This window comes from Nyctereutes procyonoides, unplaced genomic scaffold (genome assembly GCF_905146905.1).
Source record: "Nyctereutes procyonoides isolate TBG_1078 unplaced genomic scaffold, NYPRO_anot_genome, whole genome shotgun sequence".
NCBI classification, from domain to species: domain Eukaryota; kingdom Metazoa; phylum Chordata; class Mammalia; order Carnivora; family Canidae; genus Nyctereutes; species Nyctereutes procyonoides.
The window spans coordinates 59,439,884-59,466,837 of record NW_026575049.1 but is presented as its reverse complement, the minus strand read 5'-3'; the positions used below and the strand labels follow the sequence as shown (position 1 = coordinate 59,466,837).

General features: G+C 36.9%; 1 protein-coding gene across 1 annotated transcript in view; it reads right to left on the bottom strand.

Moving 5' to 3' along the window:
- Positions 1-22,739, bottom strand: part of VRK2 (VRK serine/threonine kinase 2) — a 111,359-nt gene extending 88,620 nt beyond the window's left edge. The window contains exons 1-3 of the mRNA XM_055328182.1: positions 22,536-22,739; positions 21,358-21,472; positions 20,899-21,039 (exon numbers count right to left, since the gene is read on the bottom strand). Coding sequence (XP_055184157.1) covers positions 20,899-21,034 — 136 coding nt within the window. The 5' untranslated portion in view covers positions 21,035-21,039; positions 21,358-21,472; positions 22,536-22,739. The remainder of the gene's footprint in view (positions 1-20,898; positions 21,040-21,357; positions 21,473-22,535) is intronic.
- Between the last annotated feature and the right edge of the window lie 4,215 nt (positions 22,740-26,954).

Sequence of the window (26,954 nt, the reverse complement as noted above, 5' to 3'; positions counted from 1 at the left end):
AATATAAAGAGCAAATACTAACATATCTGAAAGAGGAAACAGCAATACAAGTCTTATTAGTGGGTTTCAATATCCTAATTGTAACAATGAATAAATCATCATACAAAATGTCAATTAAAAATCACCGGACTGGGATCCCTGGGTGGCGCAGTGGTTTAGCGCCGGTCTTTGGCCCAGGGCGCGATCCTGGAGACCTGGGATCGAATCCCACGTCAGGCTCCCGGTGCATGGAGCCTGTTTCTCCCTCTGCCTGTGTCTCTGCCTCTCTCTCTCTCTCTGTGACTGTCATAAATAAAATAAATAAATAAATAAATAAATAAATAAATAAATAAATAAATAAATAAATAAATAAATAAATAAAATAATTAATAAAATAATAAATAAATAAATAAATAAATAAATAAATAAATAAATAAATATCACTGGACTTCAGGACACCTGGGTGACTCAGTCAGTTAAGCACCTGCCTTTGGCTCAGGTCATGATCTCAGGGTCCTGGAATTGAGCCGCATATTGGCTCCTTGCTCGGAGGGAACCTGCTTCTCCCTCTCTCTCTGCTTCTCCTCCCAACTCGTGCCCTTTCACTCTCTCACTAAAATAAATAAAATCTTTACAAAAAATTTTAAAAAGCACTAGATTTCAATTACATGTTAAACAAGATGGAGCTAATGGACATATACAGAACAGACCTTCCAATAGAAGGATACACATTCTTCTCAAGCACATATGGAATGTCTTCAAGGTAAGTCAGGTTAAGTGACCAAAAACGACTAAATTTCTTGAAACATATTTAAGAAATTGAAATCATACCCAGTATCCTTTCTGACCTCAATGGTACGAAATTATAAATCAATTACAAGAAGAATACTAGAAAATTCACAAAAATATGGAGACTGACCAACATGCTCCTGAATGACCAATGGCTTAAAGAATTAAAAAAGGGAAAAATAAGTTATACCACACAACACACACAAAGTCTGATTAAATGAGCAGAGGACCTAGATAGACATTTTTCCAAGAAGACAAAGAGGTCCAACAGACACGTGAAAAGATGCTCAACATCATTAATTTAGGGAAATACAAATCAGAACCACAATGAGATACCTTACATCTGTCAGAATGGCCAAAATCAAAACAAGAAATAAAAAATGTTGGCAAGTATGTAGAGAAAAGGGAACTTTCACACACTGTTGGTGGAAATATAAGTTGGTACAGCCACTGTGGAAAACAGTATGGAGGTTCTTCAAACAATTAAAAATGGAAATACCACGTGTTCTAATAATCTAATAATTCCACTACCAGGTATTTACCCAAAGAAAAATGAAAACATTAATTCCAAAAAGTATATTTACCACTATGTTTATTGCAGCATTATTTGCATTAGCCAAGACAGAAAGCAATCTAAGTGTCCATCAATGGTTGAATGCATAAGGAAGATATCTTAAACACACACACAAATATTACATAGGCGTAAAAAAGAATGTGCTATCTGCAAAACACTGATGAACCTAGAGGGTATGATGCTAAGTGAAATAAGTCAGACTGACAAATACCATGTTATTTCACTTATAAGTGGAAGATTTTTAAAAAATGAATAAATAAAATAAAAAGCAGAATCAGACCCATAAATACAGAGAACAAAATAATGGTTACCAGAGGGAATGTGGGTGGGAGCATGGGCAAAATGAGTGAAGGGGAGTGGGATACACAGACTTCCAGTTATAGATGACTAAGTCATGGGAATAAAAGACGAGCATAGAGAATACAGTCAATAGTACTATAATAGCACTGTATCTTGACAGATGGTAGCTACACTTGTGGTAAGCATAACATAACCTATACAGAAACTGAATCACTATATTGTACACCCGAACTGATATAACATCATATACTCAAAAAAAATTAATAAAAATAAAATACACTTTCCAGTTAAAAAAAAACTTGAAACAAATGAAAATGAAAACATAACATATCAACACTTCTAAGAGGAAAGTTTATAACAATAAACTTGTACACGAAGAATAAAAGAGAAAAATCTAAAATAAACAACCTAACTTTACACATCAAGGAACTAGAAAAAGAACAAACAAAGCTCAAAGTAAAGAAGGACATAACAAAAATCTAAGTGGAAATAAATGGAATAGAGGCTAGGAAGATCAAGCCAAACATGGACACTCCAAGAAAAAAAAAAAAACACTGCAAGCCAGTATCTCTGATAAATATATATACAAAAGTAGTCAACAAAATATTAGCAAAATGAATTCAACAGTACATTAAAATTTCATACACCTTGATCAACTAGATTTATTTTTGAAACATAAGGATAGCTTGACACATGCAAATCAATCAATGCAATCCACCACATTGAAAAAATGAAGTATAAGTTATAAGATCATGTCAATAGATACAAAAAAAGCATCTGACAAAATTCAACATCCTTTCACGATTAAAACCTCTCAAAAATTTGGGTACATAAAGAACTACCTCAATATAATAAAAGCCAATTACAAGAAGCCAATACTTGACATCATACCTGTTAAAGCTTAAAGCTTTTCCTTTAAGATCAGGAAAAAAAAAACAAGGACACCCACTCTCACCACTTTTTCTCAACATAGTACTGAAAATCCTAGCCAGAGCAACTGGCAAGAAAAAAGAAATAAAAGGCATCCAAACAGAAAAGAAAGAAATAAAACTGTCTGTGTTGATGACACAGTATTATACACAGAGAAAACCCTAAAGATTCCACAAAACAACTGCTAGAACTAATAAACACAGTAAAGCTGCAGATACAAAATCAATATACAAAAATCAGTTGTGCTTTTGTACACTAACAATGAACTATTGGAAAGAGAAATTTCGAAAACAATCCTATTTACAATAGCATCAAAAAGGATACATTTTTAGGAGTAAATTTAACCAAATACATGGAAGATCTGTACACTGAAAACCATAAAACATTGATAAAAAAAAAAGACGAAGACACAATAAATGCAAAGATATTCTGTGCTAATGGATGGGAAGAATTAATATTGTTAAAATGTTCATACTACCCAAAGGAATCTATAGATTGCTATGTAATCCCTATCAAAATTCCAATGGATGTTTCACAGAAATAGAAAATCCTATAATTTGTATGGAACCATAAAGACCCTAAATAGCCAAAGCATTTTGAGTAAGAAGAACAAAGCTAGAGGCATCACACTTCTGATTTCAAACCACATTACAAAGCTATATTAATCAAAACAGCATGGTATTGGCATAAAAACAGACACATAAATCAATGGTACCTAATAGGTAGCCCAGAAATAAATCCATGCATTCATGGTCAATTAATTTTTTATAAAGAAGCCAAGTATATACAATGAGGAAAGGATAGGTCCTTCAATAAATGGTGTTAGGAACACTAGGTAGCCACATGAAAAATAATTAAACTGAATCTCAATCTTATACTATAGACAAAAATCAACTCAAAATGGATTTAAAGACTTGAGTGTAAGACCTGAAACCATAAAATATCTAGAAGAAAATATAGGGGATGAGTCCCTTGATGCTCATCTTGGTAATGATTTCTTGGATTTCACACCAAAAGCAAAGTCAATAAAAGCAAAAATAAACAAGTGGGACTACATCTGCCTTAAAAGCTTCTACACAACAAAGGAAACCATCAACAAAATGGAATGGCAATGTATGGAAGGGCGGAAAACATTTGCAAACCACATATCCAATAAGGGATTAGTACAAAATACACAAGAATTCATACCACTCAATAGCAAAAACTCAAATACAATCAACTGATTTTACAAAGGAACAAAGGCAATTCAATAGAGTAATGGCAGTCTGAACAAACAGCACTGGAACTAGACATCTTCATGCAAAAAAATGAATGAATACATAAATATTAACTCAAAATGGTTCACATACCTAAATATAAAACATGAAATTATAAAACTTCTAGAAGATAACATGGGTGAAAATCTAGGTGAACTCCGGTGATATCTTTTATTTAAAAAGATACAACACTAAATAGCATAATAGCGTAAATAAATACAACACCAAAAGCATAATCTAGAGAAGAAAAAATTGATTAGTTGGACTTAATTAAAACTGAAAATTTCTGCCTTGTAATACACTATTAATAGAATGAAAAAAAAAAACTACCCACAGTCTCAGAGAAAATGTCTGCAAAGCATATACCTAATAAACAGGACTTGTATCCTAAATATACAAATAATTCTTAAAATTCAACAATAAGAAAATCAAACCCATTGAAAATAGCCAAAAGATCTGAATAAATATCTCCACAAGTATGATTTACAGATGGCAAGAAAGTGTATGAAAGAACATGATCAACACATAAGTCATCAGGGAATTGCAAAATAAAACAAAAATAAGATAAAATTACACATTTATTAGAATGGCTGAAATCCAAAACACTGACCATATCAAATGTTGACAAGGATGTGGAGCAATAGAAACTCTGAATCAAAAAACATTCTTTCATTGCTGGTGGAAATGCAAAATGGTATAGCACTCTGGAAGGCAGTTTAACAGTTTCTTACAAAGTTAACCAGGAATCACATTCCTAGTTATTCACCAAAGGAGTTACAAACTATATCTACACAATAACCTACACAGGAGTGCTTATATCAGCTTTATTCATAATTGCCAAAAACAGGAAACAACCTAGATACCCTTTAGCAGGTGAATGGATAAGCAATCTGTGATATATCCAAAGACATATTATCAGCAATAAATAGAAACATGGAACTAAGCCATAAAAAGATATAGAGATAACTTAGATGGGCATTGCTTAGTGAAAGAAGCCAATTTGAAATGGTTAAATAAAGTACAATTCCAACTATATATCTTTCTGAAAAGGATAAAGCTATATAAACAGTAAGAAAACCAGTGGTTTTTAGGGGTTTGGGGTAGGGGGAAGAAGGATAAATAGGTGTAACACGGGGGAAATTCAAGACAGTGAAACTCTTTCTGATACTGTAATAGTAGATATGTGACATTATGCATTTGTCAAAACCCATAAAACTATAAAAGTGAATATTAATGTAAACTATGGACCTTTAGTTAACAAATGTACCACACTGATTCAAGTCAACAATGCCAAAATTATACACAGATACTGGAACTATCAGACACAGAACCTAAAGCAGCTATTACAAAAATGCTCCATCAAGTAAAGGCAAACCCATTTGGCACAGATGGAAACAGACCAATGCAGTAAAAACATAGAAGATACAAAGAAAAATCAAATGGTTCTTTTGGAATTGAAAGATACAATGACCAAAAATTAAAAGAAAAAAATTCATGAGTGAGGTCAATAGGATTATGGAGATGACATGCAAATGACACACTGAATTTGATGACGAACCAATAGAAATTTATCCAAAATGTAAAACAGCAGAATAAAATACAGAAAAACTGTACAGAGCATCAAGAACCTGTAGGCAATAACAAAACATTTTAATACTCATGGTGCTGGAGTCTTGGATGTAAAGAAGAGTGTGGTGTTGAAAAAATATTTGATGGATTAATGTCTGACACAACCCAAGTTTTATATACACAAAAACCAACAGTGCAGGGAATGCCTAACAGGATAAACCTAAAGATATCAATGCCCAAATATATCTAATCAAATGGCTGAAAGCTAAAAACAAAGAAAAATATTGAAAGGAGCCAGAGTAAGACAATATATTAACAATATATTATAAAAATTAATTAATTATAAACAAAAACAACATGCCTCTAATGACTTTTCTGATTTTTCATCAGAAACCATGAAGAACAGAGGGAAGCGTCACAACATGTTTGGAATACTGAAGAAAAAAACCTGTCAATAATATCCACCAAAAATTTCTTCAGTAATTAAAGTAAAATAAAACATTCTCTAGTGAAGAAAAACTAAAAGAATTCATAGTCAGCAGACCTGCTATGTAAGATTTGCTAGAGGAAGATACTCAGAAAAAAGAAAAATGTACAAGGAAATGTGCACTATTAGAAATAAAAGAAGATAAAAAATGGTAAATATTGGGGAAATTTAATGGATTAATGTTTCTCTTCAGTTAAAACATATTTTATAGTTGAAGTAAAGCTTATAACACGGCCTGGAGGATTTTCAATGAATAAAGTGGTAATATATAAGATAACTACAACACACCAGAATGTTAGGATGCCACCAAAGAAGGGCTTAGAAAGAAACTGTAGCATGAAATACATATGTTACAAAGAAGACAGGTTCAAATAAGTTTCTACCTAAAGAAACCAGGAAAAGAGCAAACTAAATCCAAAGCAAATGGAAGATAATAATAAAGAAAAAATAGAAATCAATGTAATTGATATAGAAGAACAACAGAGTCAATCAATGAAACCAAGGGCTAGTTCTTGGAAATGTTCAGTAAAATTAATAAAGCCATATCATGACTGACAACAGAGAAAAGATAAAAATTATATTGGGGATGAAAGAGGGAGCATCACTATAGAAGCTGTTGACATTAAAAGTATAATTATGAACAATTCTACATATATAAATTTCACAATTTAGATTCAATGAAGCTATTCCCTAAAAACCACAAACTACCAAAAGTTACCTAAGAGGAAACAACCAAATTAGTCCTAAAACTACTAATGAAAGTAAAATCAAGTTAAAAATTTTTTTTCTGAAAAAAAGTATCTATAAGTCCAATGACTTCACTACAGAATTCTACAAAAACATTTAAAAAAGGAATAATACCAACTCCACATATTCACTTCCAGAGGGCAGAAAAGGAGGGGATAATTAATTCACTGCTCATTTTATGAAGCCAGCATCACCTTAAAATCAAAAGCAGACAAAATCAGTAGGAAAAAGAAAGACAAAACTACAGACCAGTAGCCCTCATGATACTGACGCTAAAAAAAAAAAGAAAGAAAGAAAGAAAGAAAGAAAGAAAGAAAGAAAGAAAGAAAGAAAAAGAAACTACTGCTATCCTCCATATGAAGTCTGAATCAGAAAAACCACACAATCATAATTGATACAGAAAAGCAAAAAAAAAAAAAAAGCATTTGAAAAATTTAATACCCATTCATAAGTTAAAAAAAAAAAACTTTCAGTATACTAGTGGAGAGCTAGGATCCTCCATAAAGACTACCTACAAAAAACCCTATAGTAACATCATACTACATGATGAGAGGCTCAATACTTTCTCCCCCAAATCAGGAACAAGTCAAGGATTATCATTATCACCATTCCTATTCAATAAAGTACCAGAAGTCATGGCCAGTGCAATAAGTAAAATAAATAAAAGACATATAGATTGGTAAGGAATATATAAGTGGTCCTTACTTGCAGAAGACATGGTTATCCACACAGAAAACCCCGCAAAAAAAAATTCCTAGAATAAATAAATTTACCAGGAGATAAGGTCAATATGCAAAAATCAATTGTATATCTATATATTAATAGTGTACAATTGGAAACCAAAATTACAAAAAAAAATGCCACTTTCAATAGCACCAAAAATGCAGAAAGAAAAACATAACTTTCACATATACCCAACAGTACATGTACAGGACCAACTATGATAAAAATTATAAAATGCTGATGAAAGAAATCAAAGATCTAAAGAAATGGAGAAACATACTGTATTGAAAGACTCCACATAGTAAAAATGTCAATTCTCTCCAAATTTATCTATGGATTTAACTCAGTGTCTTCTACTACTACTTCTACTTCTACTTCTACTTCTACTTCTACTTCTACTTCTACTTCTACTTCTACTTCTACTTCTTTTTCCAGGCAGGGCGCCTGGGTGGCTCCAGTCTATTAAGCTGACTCCCGGTTTCCTCTCTGGTCAGGGTCTCAGGTTTGGGAAATCGAGAGCCACAAGTCAGGCTCTGTGCCCACCATAGATTCTGCTGGAGATTCTCTCCCTCTCCCTTTCCCCCCCTCTACCCTTCCCCGAGCTTGCTTGCTTGCTCCCTGTCTCTCTCTCAAAAAAATAAATAAAATCTTTTTAAAAGTATTTCTCTTTTGACAACTAATAAGGGATTTCTGGTGATGATATTCCATAAATGATTTTAGATTGTTTTTATCTAACATAGTAATTGGCAACTGCACTTACAATCCAACACTCTGTAAATTTATATTATTGTTATTCCTCTGTGCTCCTTTGCCAATTCCTTACTGGTGGTGGCACATATCTCTTATTTTACTTCATTTTATGGTAGACTATTTTTCAATCCATTTACCTGTTTCTCAAACACCTAACATTGATACACTCTAGTTTAGGCATTTTCATTATTAGTCACTAAATACATTTGACCTTGTTTGAAGGACTGATAGGTAATTTCACCTTTTTTTGGTTTAACTTTTAACTCCATGATTCCTAACCACAGTTTATTCATCCACTTTGGAAATATGGATTGCATTATAAAACTCTATGTTCATAACAGGTTTTACTAAAACCGTTGTACTTTACATCATATCTTCTAATAGCTTAATTCATTTACCTTTTGTAAATCTCTTTCAATTATATACTTTAAAGTGTACTTTATCCTTGTGGTAATCTGCTATTAAATGATTTCAGATTTCCTAAGACTTCAAATGTTCCCTCCTTTCTTAAGAGACATTTAACTTGGCCAGATGGTACACTGGAATGATAGCCACATTTCTCTTAGCTATCATTAGGTCTCTGTATTCTCAGCCTATGAATTACGGGCTAATATAGTTCTTGCCCTCCCTTCCTAAAATGTTATTGGAAATTTTGTATTCTGCTTAAAATCTACTAGGTAAGAACTTTAGTCCCCCCTCACTTTTTGAAACACTTTTTAATATTCATGCTGAAATTAGGGTTTCAAATAAGGGAAATCTTTTTCTCTTTAATTATGGTCTTTATTTTGCAATTTCTTTTTTTTTAGATTGATGATTGAATTATTATTATTATTTATTTATTTATTTATTTATTTATTTATTTATTTATTTATGATAGACACAGAGAGAGAGAGAAAGGCAGAGACACAGGAGGAGGAAGAAGCAGGCTCCATGCTGGGAGCCCATCCTGGGACTGGATCCTGGGACTCCAGGATCCCGCCCTGGGCCAAAGGCAGGCACCAAACCGCTGAGCCACCCAGGGATCCCCTATTTTGCAGTTCTTTACCTCTTCATATGATAATCTTATCATCCAAAGACGTATTACATAGAGACATAAATTGCTATTATTTTTTCTTCAGGTCATTTTTCTCTGATGCAGATTCGCTTTGCTTGTTCATTAACAGTACAGCTAATTTTTACTCACTTGAGTCAATTCTTTCTGTAAAGCCTCTATCAATGTTTCAGGATATCTCACAACCTTTTAGGATCTCACAGAAGTTCAGGGTCAGAAAGGACTTAAATGTCCTTCTCCCAATAAAAACCTCTCTTTTTACAAATATTCCATAATGCATTCAATATATGTTACACTAAATTTCTGAACAGTTATACTTGTTCAACAGCTTTCTGCTGGAGTAGAAATTCTGATATTATAGAGTCTACACAATTTTTTGCTTCCCCTTTTCATCACATGACAACATTTGCCCATTAGACATACAACTTTCTTTTGCTTTCTTCTCACTTTTCTTGAAATGCATCATGTGGGGATTTTTTAAATGGGTCTTACTCCTCCTAACACTTTGTAGGATGGAAGGTTTACATAACTAATACCATTCTCAACTGGAATACTCACATTTGACACTGGATATCTATGCTAGAATTGGAACATGTGATCTTTTAATAGAAACAAGATCAAGTATCATGAACAGCTTTTCCTCACATTTTCAAGAAACTGAAATTAATAACCCCATACTACCATAAGTGCTCAAAAACAAATATTTTAATGTAGTATTATATTTTGTTCATTCTTCCCCTTGCTATGTATATACTCCAAAGAAAAAAGGATTCTGGCATAAAAACTAGCATTGCAATACCTATTAAATATCTCTTTTCCACTAAAAACACTTAATGGTATGGCTCTGTATGAAATGTTATGATTTTTTATAAATTAATTTATAGATGTGTAATAAATCACTTTTACGTAATAACATCTTGAAGGAATTGAGTAATTTTCCAAAGATTATACTTTTATCCCAAATTAAGTATTTTGGTATCTGAACAAATCCTATACAAAAACCTATTCTTTATCAAGACTCCACTTATCTAAATATTGTTTTCTTTTGTGGTACTCTTAAAAGACCTAGTTTTCTCAACAGTGTATCTTTACTACCCAATGAAAAAGAATGATGGTCACAAATAATCTAGTATTTGCTAAAAGATCTATTTTTACATGGTGCTTATTAAAATGGTATCATAGGGATTTAGAGACTTCTTTTGATCTTCCTGCTGCTTATCAGACTCAAAACAAATGCATAAAATCACTCATTTTTCAAAAAGTAAAAAAATCTATCCAAATCTTTCTTATTAATTTGTATGCACTACTGGTTGACTAGTCTCACTTTTTTTCATAAAAATATTGTTTGACCTAAGTATAGTACATTTTTAATGTATTTTTCCAGTTCTTAGCATTAGATTTACTATAAATATCAGATGTTCTTCCACAGATTTTGTGAACTTAATATTAAAAACATATCACTGATGCTCTACACCTCGAGTTGTCAATCTGAATGAAAATGACACCATTATCAGCATCATCACTAACAGATTTCTTAAATTAGCTGCCAATACTATCAATTAGATATTTCACGGTTATTTTAGAAATGAGCATGTCAAAAGCATGTCACTTGCAACTATTTTCTCTGGCTAGCAATAAATTCAAAGTGTTCTGTGACAAAGGACATCAATCAGTAGAGCAAAGAGACCTGAGTTCAAATGTAGATGGAGACATTATGAAAACTGTGGCATGCAAGTTAATTACTTAACCTCCTTAAGCCTCTGTATTTTCCTTATTAGTTTATTCGGAGAATGAAATGAAATAATGCATGTAGAGCATTTAACACAGAGCTTGGCACGCACTAAGTGAAAGATTTCAGTAGTAGTTGATGTTGATAATGATTTCCTAAAAAAGATTTCAAGAACTATCCGTAGTAGTTCTCAGATGCCACAGACACATTATGACTCATTTGCTACTCTTTACTGTAGATTTGCGCTTTCATTCTTTTCTACTTTTCTATGTTCTATGTTCACAGCCTCCTGAGTGAGGCTTTGGTAACATTCCCTCTAAGAATTTCATTAGGTGGCACTCGGAACACCTACAATGGAAGCTATGCTCTCCATGAGCCTCTTTCATACATGTTGTAGCTCCCAATTGCTCTTGCTTGAAATAAATTTGGGGAAAGCTGCTTTTACTCCATATTGAGCGTAGATGAGAAAAATGGCCAGTGTCTCTGGGGAATAATTAACAAAAGACAGTTTGTTTCATCTTCATGATAAAATACAGCATCCCTATTAGAAGGCAAATTCATCATTCCCAAAAGTTAAATAGAATGACACTTTAAAAGTAATTCCAGCTGATTAAATTTAGGGTTCTGAAAAAAAAATTTAATTCATGAATATACTCTGAATCTTTCATTTGATTTTAAAATGTATAAATGTTCATTTAACTTTGAGCCCTTGCCTCTCAGTGTTCTATTCTGAGCTAGTCAAACAAGTGGTAGCAGGCATGCTGGGCTCAATAATACTGCCTCTCATATTTAAATACTCTTTTTCACTTGGATTGCAAATTAAAGACAGTCTCCTGAACACTGACACATTTTCAATGATTGATTTTGCAAAACGTGTTGATTTTTCTTACACTGTTTTGCCTCTGTGTGTGTCAACTTTGGCCTTCTTTTCTTGCTCCTTTGCAGCATTGCTGTCTCTTTGAAGCCATTGTCTGCCTGATATGAAAAATGTACATTAAACCTCATGACTAATTACACAGGCAGAAAATTCCTGATCTCAAATATAAAATACCTACACCCAGAAACTATAACAAAAGCTTCTGACTATGTACAAAACTCTTAATCAAACCTTTCATTCACTTGAATTAAAAGAAATTCCAATAATTTATTTTCTGTTAAAGTTGTGTTTACATTCTTTGAAAAGCAGATTTTTTATGCATGTTACATGCCTACAAATCAATTCATTTAACAACAAACAACATACATCCATCTCCTCCACAAAAGTTTATACTTGCTGTTAGGTCTGCTATTAGGTGCTTCTGAATGAGTTCAGGTAAGTGCTACTCAGAATTGTTTTGTTCTAGATACAAAACAGTTAAGTCTTCAATATAAAGCCTATTTTTTAGCACCTGACACTATGCATCAGCAAAGCAGACATTTCCCAGTAAATCCTATAACCTATGGATGAAGTACATGGCTTCTCATATTTTAAAAATATACTTGAAAAGAAAATGAACAGATACTCCTCTCCCCCCAAAATTTACAAAATAATGTCTCTAAATCTGAAAGTACAGGGCCTCACACACTTACTCCATGTCATAGTATATACAGCACAAAATGTCATCTCAGATAACCTAGCTGTGGGGGAAAAATTTTTTCCACAACACACTTCTTACTTCTAGAGTTAATTTAACCAATCATTTTTGGAAAACTATCGAATGCATGGCCTTGCTTTAGCACTCTAAAAGATGGCCTGCAAGGAGGTTATAATCTAGTGTTGGGCAGGGGGGTGTGGTGAATACAAGAGCACACAAACAGTAATCCTATGAAACCACGAGAGAAGCGCTGTGAAAGAACACACCATGGAAACAAAGAAAGTTGTGGCTCGCTTCTTTAGCGTGCTAGAATTTTCCTAAGGGCCACCAGCCACCATTTGTTTTCATAACCCATCCTAGCACCAGACTCCCCCCACTCCCAGACTATCAAATCTAGGTACTCTGCTCCGCATAGCTGCTGCTTGCCTTTTCATTAGACCAGCTCTCCTCTGCCTCTGGTTGTTCTTCTCATGCAGTTACCAAGTACGGTAAATGCATCACATGCCATCACACTACTATTCTGGGAAACCCTGCAATAACTACCAGTGCACCAATTGGCTAGTCCAGCCTTGGATATAAAATTTTAGTTGCTTGCAAATGATGTTTCAGAATGGGGAGATGAGAGTAGCCACACTACTCCAGAAATGGCCACAATACCTAAGCAGAGGAAGTTGGAATAAGGTCTGCACATGAGCCAAAGCTTAGAATTTCATTGCCTTTGTTGGCTCATGTCACTTCTTTAATTAATGTCACTTTCTCTGTTTTAATATCAGAGCAAGTGACAAGAGTGCTTCTGGATGAATTGTGTTTTCTGAGGACTGTATGGCATACTCTCCCGCAGTCTGACAGAGGGACGTGCCAGCTTTACTTGGCAGTTACAATGCACCAGCTTTAGTTTTAGTAGTTTAATTTGTGGCAGTTATATGTTTTGAATACGTTGAAGTATTCACAACGGTCTCATGGAATCTGTTCCATAGATAAAGTTTACACAGTGGAAAAGAAAAAGCAATGGCTATAAGGCGATTAGGAAAAGCTTCTCTTGGCCACAGCTGGCCTTATAGGCATTTCTGTAAATTTAAGAGCATGTAGGGGATATGATTAAAGTGATCACAAGGAATGATGCCCCCCCCCATTTTTTTGCCCAGTTCTGTAGTTGGTGTGAGACGATCATAAGGAATATGATATTTAGAACTCAATTTTATGCAAAATCCATTATTCAAGAAGTGAAGTTTATATACATGATAGACATGCAATGAAATAAATGTTAGAATAGAAAACTTTGTTACTTATGCATTAAGTTGATTCTAACATTTTGGTAAACTAAGTTTTTATTGATATAAAATTCAGAAGAATTTCTGCATGGAAGATAAAGGGCTAAACTTTTTCCTTTGGTTTGCTAAAGGTCTTTCAGTTTTCAGGCTGAAGTGTTCTGAAGGGTTTTTTGTTTGGACTCTTTCCTTCATCTCTTTTATACACTTTCGTGAAGCTTCATCAGCTCATGGTGAGAGCTGCCACCAAGGAGTTCTTCCAAACTTTGCCTGCCCTTTCTAAATTTAGGGTTCTTTACTGCAGCAGGTTGAAGATCTGGCTTTGATTGCACCTGGCTCTGCTGGAGAATAGAAATATTCATCTCCACTGAATGCATGCTGCTTAAGTGCTGGAGGCTCTTGCAGGAGAGAAACTCTCATTGGAAACTTCATTACAATACTTTCTCTTCCCTACATGAAGTAGTAATTCTCATTCACCAAAGATAGAATTTTGCCTGACACAGCCACGGGAGCTCCTGTTTGACTTTCAAAATTAATCAACCTCTAAGCTGGAGTAGAAATGGCATGTCCTTTAACCTTAAGCACAAAAAGCTCTCAACAGACTGCAGTTTTTATATCCCTGGATGAGAGTTTGGGCCCCTAATACTTAAACTTGATGCACATACTGGGTTTCTGGCATGCTTTTGCCCATACCCATCTGCTAGCCTGGCACTGTGCCCATTCAGAAGGTGTGATGCCAGTTTCAATAGGGCATAGGTGCCAATCAAAGATGGGTTTGGAGGGGCAGCATGCAGAACTCAGCAAAAGTCAGCTCTTCTGCCAGAAGATCCTCCTGTTATCATATAATGCCAATGAAGGGCCACATGCTTCATTGCTTGGGATCACATTGCATCTGTAGATGTTTCTGGCCTTCAATGGATGTCTTTCTACAGAAGCATTTTCCTCAAGTATTACTTGATTGGAGACACTAAAGAAAAGTCTAACAAATTGAAGTCCATCCTTTTAAAAGGAACGGTGGAAATCTCTGACAGTTGTCTTGAAATAATTGCTGAGTTTTCTGCCTTTTCTCCTAAAATATTCTTTCATGTAGAATATCGTATAGTGTACTCAGTCCATCTATTGGAGTTATTATAAGGGACAAACATTCTGAAGAAGCACTAATCGCAAAACCAAGTACGTAAGCACTTTTTAGAAAGACCATAGCTACTATTTATTCTTCTCCCATATCGAAAGAAAAAAAAACCCAAAACATTTCAGAAGCAAAGTCTATCCATATTTCATAAGGAAGCCAGAAGCTCTCAAAAGCTGAGAAATCTTTTATTATATGGCAACAGAGGTGAGTTCATTTCATGAAGAAGAAATTTCCCTATAGCAATAGGTTTCAAATTTTAAAACCTTGACCACTATAAACAGTCACAAGATAGTAATAGGTGCAGAAGAAACATAATATATAAATCAAGGAGGAATACAGCAGTTTGTAAGTCCTCCCTAAAGGCAAGAGACTTTGACAGTAAAAACGTTGAAAATGAAGAACCATAATATATGTTAAAAAGAAGATCAGACACTTAAGAAAATGAAAAAGACAAGGAAAAGCTAAGCCTTAGAAGAACTATCTCTTTTTAAACAAAGAACCCTTCTGTAAATATTTAGATCTCCTAACTGATAGGCACATGCATACGCCTCTTTCTCTAAAAACTCAAAATTAATAGCCTCTGGACAGCAAAATACAAAATGAAAACACATCTCCTACAGACATTTATTTCTTGTGAATAAGTCTAACAAGCACATTAAATTTACAAAATCCCAAGTTATTTCTTCCTGGGAGTTCTCTCTTTCCTCACCTTCACCTGGGAACTACTTTATCATACACACTAGAGTTTCTAGTACAAGTTTCCCCTATTTCATGTTTATTTTCTTCTTCTTTTTACCCTCATGGTATGGTTTGCAAAATTTTCTAGTTACAATCTTCATGGCACCATAATGTTGCATAGCATCAGATAAAACTAATTGCTTATTCCAAAGCCTATTCTATAAGACATTGTCAAAATAAAAATAGCAGTGTATGTAAAATAAAGCAATAAGTGTTCCAATAATTCCACTCTAGTTGCATTATCCTTGGGTTCTTCTGAACATTATTCTACATAACTTAACAAGGAATCCATTATTGTGGGAAAAAAGTAAAGTAAGTAAAAACTATATATGCATAAATAGTCTTTTCTATTTCTTCAGAAATCGAAGTCTGTTTCTTTGTCAATAAGTGAGTTAAACTTTGGTAAATCTAAAGATCCTACTTAGGCTACCTGTTTCTCATTTCCCTCCAAAAAAGATTTCTTCTATGTCTCAAAGCAAAATAGGCCAATCTGAAAACACAACCCAAAACATGTTAGACCATCACCTAGATGAAGTCTACACATTTATCCATGGATAAGAGATTTGATCTTAAGAGTTTAATTTTAGTTTTAATAATGTGTTATTTTTTTATAAAAAAAGAATGCCATTGATTTATGGCAATAAAGCATACACAGAAGATGTCATGATAATTGTCTCAGTTTTTCTTGTGACTAAGATTGTACCTCTACAAAATTACAAGCCAGAATTAGGGGTTACATCTGTAATTATGGAAGGGAATAAAGACAACTGGTTTGTGTAGGTTGAATATCCTAATCAGACTCTCAATCTCTCAGGCAAATGACTGTTAGCATCTACTCTGTGCTTGATACTCCAAAGAAGCTAAATGGTCATCTGGCTATGACTGACATCAAAAAACTAAAACTTCTACAGAAAATCATTTCTGTTTTTACTCATATAAGCCTTCAAAGGAATTCAGTTTAACTTTATTATGTATAACTTTTTTGTGGATTTTTTTGACGAATTTCTGAAACCCAGTATGTTCCATATCTGAAGTACATGAGATACAACTCAAATAAGAAATTGTTACTATGTCATCATGGCTACTATAATAAATTTTACTGGTAAAAATATTTAGATCAGTAAGTAAAATGTCATAGTCTTTAAATGGCATTCTCTATATTCTTAGTTTTATGACATCGGCAGCTAAATTTATCACAATCTACGTAGAGCAGGATAAATGGAAAATCCCTCCAATGGATGTCTTTGCAACATCCTAATCCCCTGTGGCACCAGACACTGAACCTGGGATTCAGCTGATCAAGGAGCATAGGAGTTTCTAAATAAATTAATTAATTACATTTAAGTGCCTATTAAGCTCCAAGTTCTTTAAAAACATTACTTCATTTAATTCCCACAATTATTACTATCTCAGTCATACAGAATAGGAACAAAGCCTTGTGACTAGGTACAAGTCATTCAGTTTCTAAATGTCCTGGGTCAGGATTCAATCCAGATTTGCCTAACACCAAAACCCATACCCTCATTTATTCAATTCTCCCTTCGTTTGCTTGCTTCTGTGTTGTACCTAGCAGTAAAACAGAATTCAGATTCTGAGTTCTCTCTCCTTCCCTGGAATTTTAGAAAGTTTTACAATTATTTGATACTAAAATGAGAGCAAATGTTCCCACCACTTGAACCAGCTTCCTTTCTTCCTCTGCCCTCCTTCTTTTCATATACAAAGAAGAACCCTGTCTATGTTCTTGTATTCAGGCTTTTCTTTTTCCCTCTTATAACTATTTCTATTAATGCTAGAGGCACATTATCTCTCCAAGTCAAGAGTAAATACCAAAATTCTCTGTCTCTTCCCCTTCACTCTCAACTGATGATTACTGAAAGGCCTTGGCTACTGATCTCAAAGCTAAAGGACAACTGGACACGCACAATGAGTTAGACACAGACACATGGGCTAGTTTCTTGTCAGCCTCAGGCAACAAACTCCGAGGGAATGTCTGCTGAAACTCATTTGGAAAGAACACCTGGAAAGAAGGTAGCTGGACACACAGGTGTTGTTAGGGAAAACCTCAATTTCTTCACTTATATATAAGAAACATGGTAAAGTGCAAAAATATATAATTTCATATGAATTTGCTTAGATGGCTTTGAAAATACATCTATAAAGACTAAGTTGAATGAGGTGATTGCTGATGGCGTCTCATTAAAGAGCTGATCCTATGATACACAAGTGCCAGTCTGGATGGAACAATGACGACATTTGATATACACAACTTTATTATGCATTCTGAAGTATGGAGCCTCTTCCTCAAAATAGCTAAATATTTCTTCAAAATGTTTCCCCAGTGGTTTGCACTTGCTAATACTCCCAGGATCCAGGTTCTAACATTCAGATAGTAGAGGATACAGCATAATATATGGAACCTTAAAAATTGTAGAATAGGGGCATCTGGGTGGCGCAGTTGGTTAAGTGTAAGGCTCTTGGTTTCCACTCAGGTTGTCATCATAGGGTTGTGAGATCCAGCCCATGTCAGGCTCCACACTCAGTGTGGAGTCTGCCTGAGATTCTCTCTCCCTCTCCCTCTCCCCCTCCTGCTCATGCTTATGCTATCTTCTCTAAAATTAATAAATCTTTAAAAAAAACTGTAAAATAAATATTATTTTGATAATGAGAAAAAATAAGTAAAAAATAACTGACACATACTTAGACCGAAAGAAGCACAGACCTTTTAAAAACAGGGACAAATAAGTCACATGCCTGAGCAAATTTCTTTTTCAAAACAAGAACCACACAAGTAGTGAATATATATGTGTGTGTGTGTATAGACCTACACTTAATTTTTAAAATGCACTTAAATTTAAATACACATTAACATTTCATATATTTACATTTTTAAAAAAGAAAATGGATAAGATCATTACAATCAATGCTTTTCCATATTTCTTTGAAATTATTCAAATAATTCAAATATTAGAAATCTAAAAGTATAACTAATAAGCTATGGGATCCAAAGCTATAGCTCAGAAACAACAAAAATTTATTCAACTCCTTATCCCTGGCTTTGAGTCAAGACTATCTACTAGAGATCTTAGCTCTTTGCTATACAAGAGAATTCACTAATTCAAAGTCTCAGTCAACACTTATTTTATGGGGAATTCTACTCTCTGTGGACTCTAAGTATACTCTTAGAGTATTTACCTATACCATCCAATATGGTAGCCACTAGCTATACACAGAGATTTAGCTCTTAAAATGGGACTAGATACATTCTGGATTCTAAAGACTGTAACTAAAAACAATTCCTTTTTTAAAAAAATATTGATAACATGTTGGAATAATAACATTTTAGGTATAATGGATTAAATAATATAGATCACTGAAATAAAGTTCACCTTTTTACTTTTTTTAATGTGGCTCTTAGAAAATTTTAAATTACATAAGTGGCTTGCATTACAGTTCTATTGAACAGTGCTGCTTGTCACTCTCATTATAGCACTTTCCAAGCAAGTTCAAACTTTTTTTGAATCTTTTAAAATACTTTATTTATTTGTCAGAGAGAGAGAAAGAGAGCGCGCGCGCGCATGCAGGGGGAGCAACAGAGAAGAGGGAGAGGGAGAAGGCAGCTCCCTGGGAGCCCAATGTGGGGCTCAATCCCAGGACACTGAGATCATGTCCTGAGCCAAAGGCAGATGCTTAACTGAGTCACCCAAACACCCAAATTCAATCTCTTTCGATGAGAAAACTGTTCTCTAATCCATACATTTTTGTGTGTGTTGGTCTTATCTTTCCAATTTGATTAGACACTGAGATGATTAATAATGAATTATTTTTTTACTGAATTTCATTCATTTGCTCAAAATGACAACTTTCTCAGAAAAGGAGCTTTATCCATTGTGATCTATGAAACATGTTGGTGAAGGGTGGTGAAATATGCCTAATTTCTAAAATATGCCTCTTCAGCATTAAGGATTATCTTGGGCTGAGAGCACCTGAAAAGGAACAAATGCAGGGAGAGGCTTTCTCCAAAATCCCTTTATTTGCATAAAGACAGATTCTCCAAAAAAGACTCAACTGTTATAAATTCCCTTCAGGGAAGTTTCATCAACCGGAAAAGACTAATTCTTATCACAAGAGATTAGAAGTTGCCAAACTTTGTCACAAACTATCATATCCCCCATCTATTCTCCTACAGGCCCATTCATCTTTCCTAAAGATCATTTACTGCCCTTTAAGTGGTCTCCATTCCCTCTCCTTCTCCAAGACAATACTCTCTATGTGTATAAGTTCTCACATCTCACAGCTTTTTGGGATATTCACTTTTTTCCTCTGTGATATCTGTGTGCACATAACATTAAAGATTAGTAAATATGTATACCTTTTCTCCTGTTGTCAGTTTCTTTCATAAACCCAGCTCTCAAACCTAGAAGAGCAGGGAAACTCTTTCTTTCCCTATTGTCTCAAATGTTTAATAAGGAATTCAAGATTCCCCCAGTGGAGGTCTTTTCCCAGCTTCTTAAACTCCTATAAGAACAAATGTAATGAGTCAATCCATTTAGGAGAATTTATCCTTGAGGGTAATTTTTTTTAAATCACTAATATTTATCTTATTTTATTCATTAAATCCAGCCATGTAATGGATAGTTCTGATCGTTAAACTACAGATTTAAGGTAGCCCCGAAAGATCCTTTTAAATTCAATGTAATTTAAAAACTTTCAAATCTAGTATAAAAATACACTCAATTAGAGCTCCTTATCTGTACCAAAGAACACAAGAAATAATTTTGAGAGTCTATTTTCTCATTTATCAAGGATGGCAAATGACTAGTACCATCTAGATGCACAGGACAAAAGTTAATTCATTCCATACAACAGAAGCCTTGAGTTATTAAGACTCAATTCTCTAGTGAAGCTTAGTTAAGAAATGGCCGCAACCCCGTATTCCTTAAATATTAATGATTAAGATTCACAGTGTTTGGATTTATACAGTTCTGGTTTCTGAGCTAAAAAGCAATGTTTCCAGGAAAACACACTCTCAACAAAAGAACATTAACATTTGTTTCATGGGCTTTGTAACTAGGCTCTGAAAGGACTTCTAGGACTCATTCATTCAAAAAAACACGGACAGCAACGAGGGGGGTCAGTGATGTCTTAAACCAGACATTCTAGTAAACACTAACAAGCCTCATCTACTTAATAAAGTGCATTTATGAATTCTATTGTAATTCAAAGTTTCAATTTTCAAAATACTAAGTAATCACATTCCAGTCACATATACAAGAATACCAAGTAACTTATAGTTATACTTTACCTAAATATACCAATCCAAATCCTCCAGAGCCAATCATTTTGCCCAGCACCCATTGCTTTCCTTCCGTATCATCCAGAACCTTGCCTTCTGGAAGTGGAACAGGAAGTCTGTATTTCTCATTTCTTCTTGGTGGCATCACTTCTGTTGGCAGAAAGAGATAAGCAATTAGAAAAAAAAAAAAAAAAACAATTAAAATACATTTCTCAAAACATCTTCTATGGGGCACTTTCCCAGGTTCCTACCGGTTAGGATTATGAAGTCAATCGGACTTGGGAAAGCCCACACATTATATTCAAACTGGAATTTCACATACATTATAATACCGAAATACTAGCCTAAAAAAGACTAGCATCTAAAAACCAACCAACCAACCAACCAACCAACCTTTTGAACTTCACGTAACATTTCCAAAATTCATTCAGGGGAGTCTAGAATACCTACTAACGGTGCAAAACATACCTTAAGAAATGAGTTTGCAATTCCGGAGGACGAAGAGAAAATAAGTTTCATATACGTGCAAATTTTACTCCTTTCACTGAGGAATGTTAAGCATCAAAGGTGAGGTCTTTGGCCACTAGGAGAGAATACAGCTTTGGATTAGGAAAGCATGGGCAATGGCAACAAAGACCATCACCAAGCACAGCAGGTCACACTACCGACACAGAGGAGGCACTCAGGAAAATCTCTGTTAAATGAGCCTGGAATTGTCAAGGACATAGGACTTCTCAGAGCACGAGGCCACCAGGCAGCTTCAAGGCCGGCCCCTCTACTCTTGTTTCTTTATACCCTGTGTCTCCCCCATCCTCACCAAAGTGAAAATTGCCCTGCCTTAGGGAATTAATCAATAATAAGTAATCACAGGTTTGTGTGATTTCACAATGAAAGACTTTTGGCTGGAAGAGAAAGCTGCATAGGGAAACACACACACACACACACACACACACGCACACACACAGCTCGTCTTCCTGAAACTAATTTAAATGCGAGGGTTCACTGCAATCCTCTAAGAATTTACAAAAAAAAAAAAAAAAAAAAAAAAAAATTTTTTTTTTTTTTTAGCAGCACTGGTTGAGTGCTACCGAGCTGGAAGTTCATGTAAAGTTTTCGTTGTATGATCTTCCCAATTTTCTCAAAGTTTCTGTTCCTTTAATGAGGCTTCCCTCCTTCACTTAAACCAAGGCCCTAGCGTCTGGGAGCCGAGGGCCGCGGCTCTAAGGAGACCGACCTCACCTCCACGAGGGCAGCAGGGCCTCAAGGCGTTTGGGGGGGTATTTTTTTTTGGGGGGGGGAGGGTCCCCCCCAGGGTCCCTCCCCCCGATGCTTTATACACACTGACATCCAATACATATTTGGGAACTGAAAACCTAAAGTCTGCAAAGAACAACTTTTCAGCGGGGGCACAGCACAGCCCGGGGGCATCGGAACTCGGAGCTGGAAGGGGCCGTTCAACTGCACCTCCTGGGCGCGGCCCCGGGCGGCGGCGGCCCCTCCGCTTCGGGTCCCTTCCCGGGTGTCCCGAGGCCTGAGCACGCGCGGCGCCGGGCGCGGGGCCCAAGGCGGCCCAGCCCCCACCCCGCGAGCCCCCGGCGCCTGCAACCCCTCCCTTCCCTCCCGCCCGCCCCCAGCTCCCTCCGCACCGGCGACAGACGGAGCCGGCCCGGGCTCGGGGCGGCCGAGAGGCGAAGGGGGCGTCGGATGGCGGGAGTTAGGACCCGGCGGGCGACCAGGCGCGGAAGCGGGGCCTGCGCGGCCCGGGGTGTCGGGCGCTCGCTCCGACGGCGGCCGGTGGGAGTTAGGACCCGGCGGGCGACCAGGCGCGGAAGCGGGGCCTGCGCGGCCCGGGGTGTCGGGCGCTCGCTCCGACGGCGGCCGGTGGGAGTTAGGACCCGGCGGGCGACCAGGCGCGGAAGCGGGGCCTGCGCGGCCCGGGAGGTCGGGCGCTCGCTCCGACGGCGGCCGGTGGGAGTTAGGACCCGGCGGGCGACCAGGCGCGGAAGCGGGGCCTGCGCGGCCCGGGGTGTCGGGCGCTCGCTCCGACGGCGGCTCCTCGCGGGGCGGCGGGGCGGGCGGAGAGGGCGGTGCCCGGGGCCCGGGAACCTGGGCGGGCGGGCTCCTGGGGCCGGGCGGGGCCGCGGGCCTCCAATCCCGCGGGGAGGCGGGTCCCGCCCGCGCCGGCCCTCGGAAGGGCCCGGCTGACGTCCGCGCGCCCGCCCCAGCCGCGTGTTCCGCGCCCGGGCGCCGGGGGACGGGGGCTGCGCGGAGACGGCGCCGGCACGCGGCCCGCCGGGGGCTGCGGGCTGGGCCGTCGGGTCCCCGCGGTGCATCCGTGCAGGAGGACTCGGGTCCCCCGTGCGCGAGCCCTTACGGACACGCACCCCGGCGAGTGCCGCGGGCCAGGCCCCTGCGGCCCGGACCGAGGTCCAGTTCTCAGGCAACTGATGGGATAACCTTCACTCAACGTAATTACTTTACAGAAATTCAGGTGGCTTTTTTTTTTTTTTTTTTTGCAGACTGGAAATAACCGTAGTTATTATTTAGGTTATAAGGGATGTGAAAGAAAAAATACTGTAATGACACTTGTTAAAATGGTAAAGAAAACTTTATTCCAAACTATTGCAATAGGAGCAAGCTGCATTCAATGCCGAAGACAGCACAAAGTGGGACTTTATGGCCAAGTAGGGGTGGGGTGGGGGTCGGGGGGGGGTTCAGGGCATGGAAAATTATTGAGGAAATGTCAGAGATGAGGGGAGCAGTCTGGCTACACTGAGCTAACAGGATTCTTGCTGAAGACGGGCCTGGGCGATCCGAACTCACCTGGGGGCTGGGGAAGGATGGAGAACTCCGATACAGAGGGTTGTGGTTAGATGGGAGATTTGGGCCTGCCTTAGCAGGATCCTCACTAAAAGTGGACAATGTAGAGAGAACAAATGGAGTCAAAAGCCATCCCCGGTTGAAAAGGAGTTCTGGAGAGCCTGAGTCGAGTTTGGTCAAAGAGGACCTTGAGCAGGCTATATTAGTTATAAAATTGTGATGATACTTAAGTGAGAGAAATGAATTAAGTGGTTTTCTAACACATAATAAAGACTCCTAGTGAGCCTCTGATATTTCACTGTAGACAAAATAAATGCTCCAAAAACAATCGTTAAACAATATGTCAACATCCTATGTAGGAAGCCAGTAATTCACGTGGGATGCAAACTGAAAGGAAAATCAGAGACCTTGAGTGACTCTGATGGAATAAGGTTTTAGGACTTCCTACATCTATCACCAAATGGAAGATGACATCAGAAAACATTTCCTAAGCACTTGGTGCTATAGATTTGAGAGCCTTTATAAAGAAATTCAGTGGTCTACCTGTAGAATAATTGCATTTTTTAAGGTAGTCCTTCAGTAATCCAATAATGTCCATTCCTATTTCCATAAGACATATATATATGTAATAGAAGCTATCGGTTGCCTAGCCAAACATCCATGTGGGCATTTTTTTCTCACATTCCAGATTTATTCAGGTTTCTACCCACTTTCCTAGGTTAATTTCTTTGGGAAGATGCAGCTCCAGCACCAACCACAATAGGTTACTCCTGAGGGGGTCATACATGGCTCTTGCCTTCATACTTATATAGAGAATATACTTGTGTCTTTGTCTGTTCAGGCTACTAAACCAAAACACCATAGACTTGGTGGCTCTAAAACAACAGAATTTTATTTCTCACGGTTTTTTTTTTTTTTTTTTTTTTTTTAATTTATGATAGTCACACACAGAGAAAGGGAGAGCAGAGACATAGGCAGAGGGATAAGCAGGCTCCATGCACCGGGAGCCCGACGTGGGATTCGATCCCGGGTCTCCAGGATCGCGCCCTGGGCCAAAGGCAGGCGCTGAACCGCTGCGCCACCCAAGGATCCCTATTTCTCACGGTTCTTAAGGCTAGGAAGGTTATGACCTAATCACCTCCAGGACCCTATCTCTTCACACCATTAGATTGGGGATTAGGTTTCAACATAGGAATGTGGGGGCACACATTTAGTCTGGGGTACTTGGCAAATTCTGTTAGCTCAACCTTCAAATTACATCCAGAATCCATCATTTCTCATCACCCCTACTGCCACCATCCTGGTTCAAACCATCATGTGTTTCCCGGATAATTGTTGTACCTTTCTAAATGCTGTCTTGTTTTCTACCCTTCAATGCCTTCAGTCTGTTCACAGCAAACAGCTAAATGATATTTTTAGAAGCCTAAATTACATCCTTCCTCCGTTAAAAATACTTTAGTGTCATTCCAAGTTATTCAATAAAAGCCAATCCTTACTGTGACTTAAAACAGTGTTTTTCAACCCTGACAATATTGACATTTGGACCAGATGCTTCCTTTTTGGGTGTTGGGGGTTGTCCAGAGGTGGTCTATCTCCCGTAGATAGGATATTTAGCAGCATCCCTGGCCTCCCTAGCAGTCTCCACCAAGTTATGATGACCAAAAATCAACTATTACCAAATTCTGTAAATGTCAGAGTATCTCTATGGCCTTACTCTATCACTTTCTTCAGGTCTTTATTCAAAAGACAACTCAGGGAGACCTTTTTGTTTCACCAACCCAACTCAAATTCTAACCTACCAACAATACTTCATAGCCCCCTTTCCTTTTTTCCTCTCAGTACTTAAGTATTGTACAACAACATATTATACAGGTAACTTCTTTATTCAGAAAATAGACAAATAGTCTTCCTCAGTAAACTGTATGTTCCATGGGAAGGCAACATTTTTGACTCTTTGCGTCACTAATAATTCCCAGTCCCTATGATACAAATAGAGAAAACACACCATATTCCTGTTAAATGAATAAAAGGAATCATGATGGTATCATTCCTTTCCCAGTGATTGGTTTAGACAGTATGTATATATGAAATATAGGTAGAGGCAAAGAAAAGTTTTCTGGATACTTCTATAAAGAAATGTTCTCTTCTGGATATCATTCCTGATGTGATGTCTAAAATTTCTCCAGTCATCTTGTGAACATAGGGGTACAAATTATAAATCTAATACACCACAAATGTCAAAATGTTCAACAAGTGAGGTTAGAATATTTACTCACATATCCAAAAAAAAGGGGGGGGGGGAAGAAAAGAGAAACTCAACCCTTAACTCACACCTCATTTAGAACTTGACTCAAAATTGATCGTGGACCTAAATCTATATGCAAGAGCTAAAACTATAAAACTTTTGGAAGAAGGCCTAGGAGAAACCCTTTATGGTCTTAGAATTGATAAATCTTTGTGATCTTTGAGTTTATATGATTAGAATGTTCCCAAAGAAGCTGAAAGCCTAAAAGAAGAACTTGACAAATTAATTTCATCAAAATTAAAAACATTTGATCTTCAAAAAGCCCTGTGAAGATACCAAGTTTTGGTAATATATGAAAAAACAGACATTCTCTTTCTTCGCTCATGGGGATCCAAAGTGCTACAGCCACTTCAGAAAGCAATTTGTCAGTTTCTTAATATATTAAATGTATAATTAGCATACAACCCAGCATTCATGTTCCTAGATATTTAAGAGAAATGTAAACCTATATCTACACAAAGACTTGTATGTAGATGTTTATAGCAGCTTCTTAGGTAATAGCCAAAAATTGAAAACAGCTCAAATTCCCATCCAGAAGTAAATGGATAAACAGATTGTGGTATATAATATATCTCCTACACAATGGAATATCACTCAGCAATAAAAAGGGACAAACTACTAACACAAGCAATAATCTGGATGGATCCCAAAAGCGCAGCGCTGTATAAAGGAAAGAAAACATAAAAGAATACGTATCATAAAATTCCTCTGAAATTCCCAAGAATTGCTTTGAAGTGGTGGATTGATTCCAAAGGAGCTAGTAGAACTTTTTGGAATGACAGACATGTTTAATTTCTTGATTGTAATGATGATTACATGAGTATACATCTGTAAAAACTCCTCTAACTGCACACTTAAGATTAATGAATTTTATGATATGTAAATTATGCCTCAGTGAAATAGACTTAAAAAGAAAAGAATGGCTGAGGAGAATGACGGG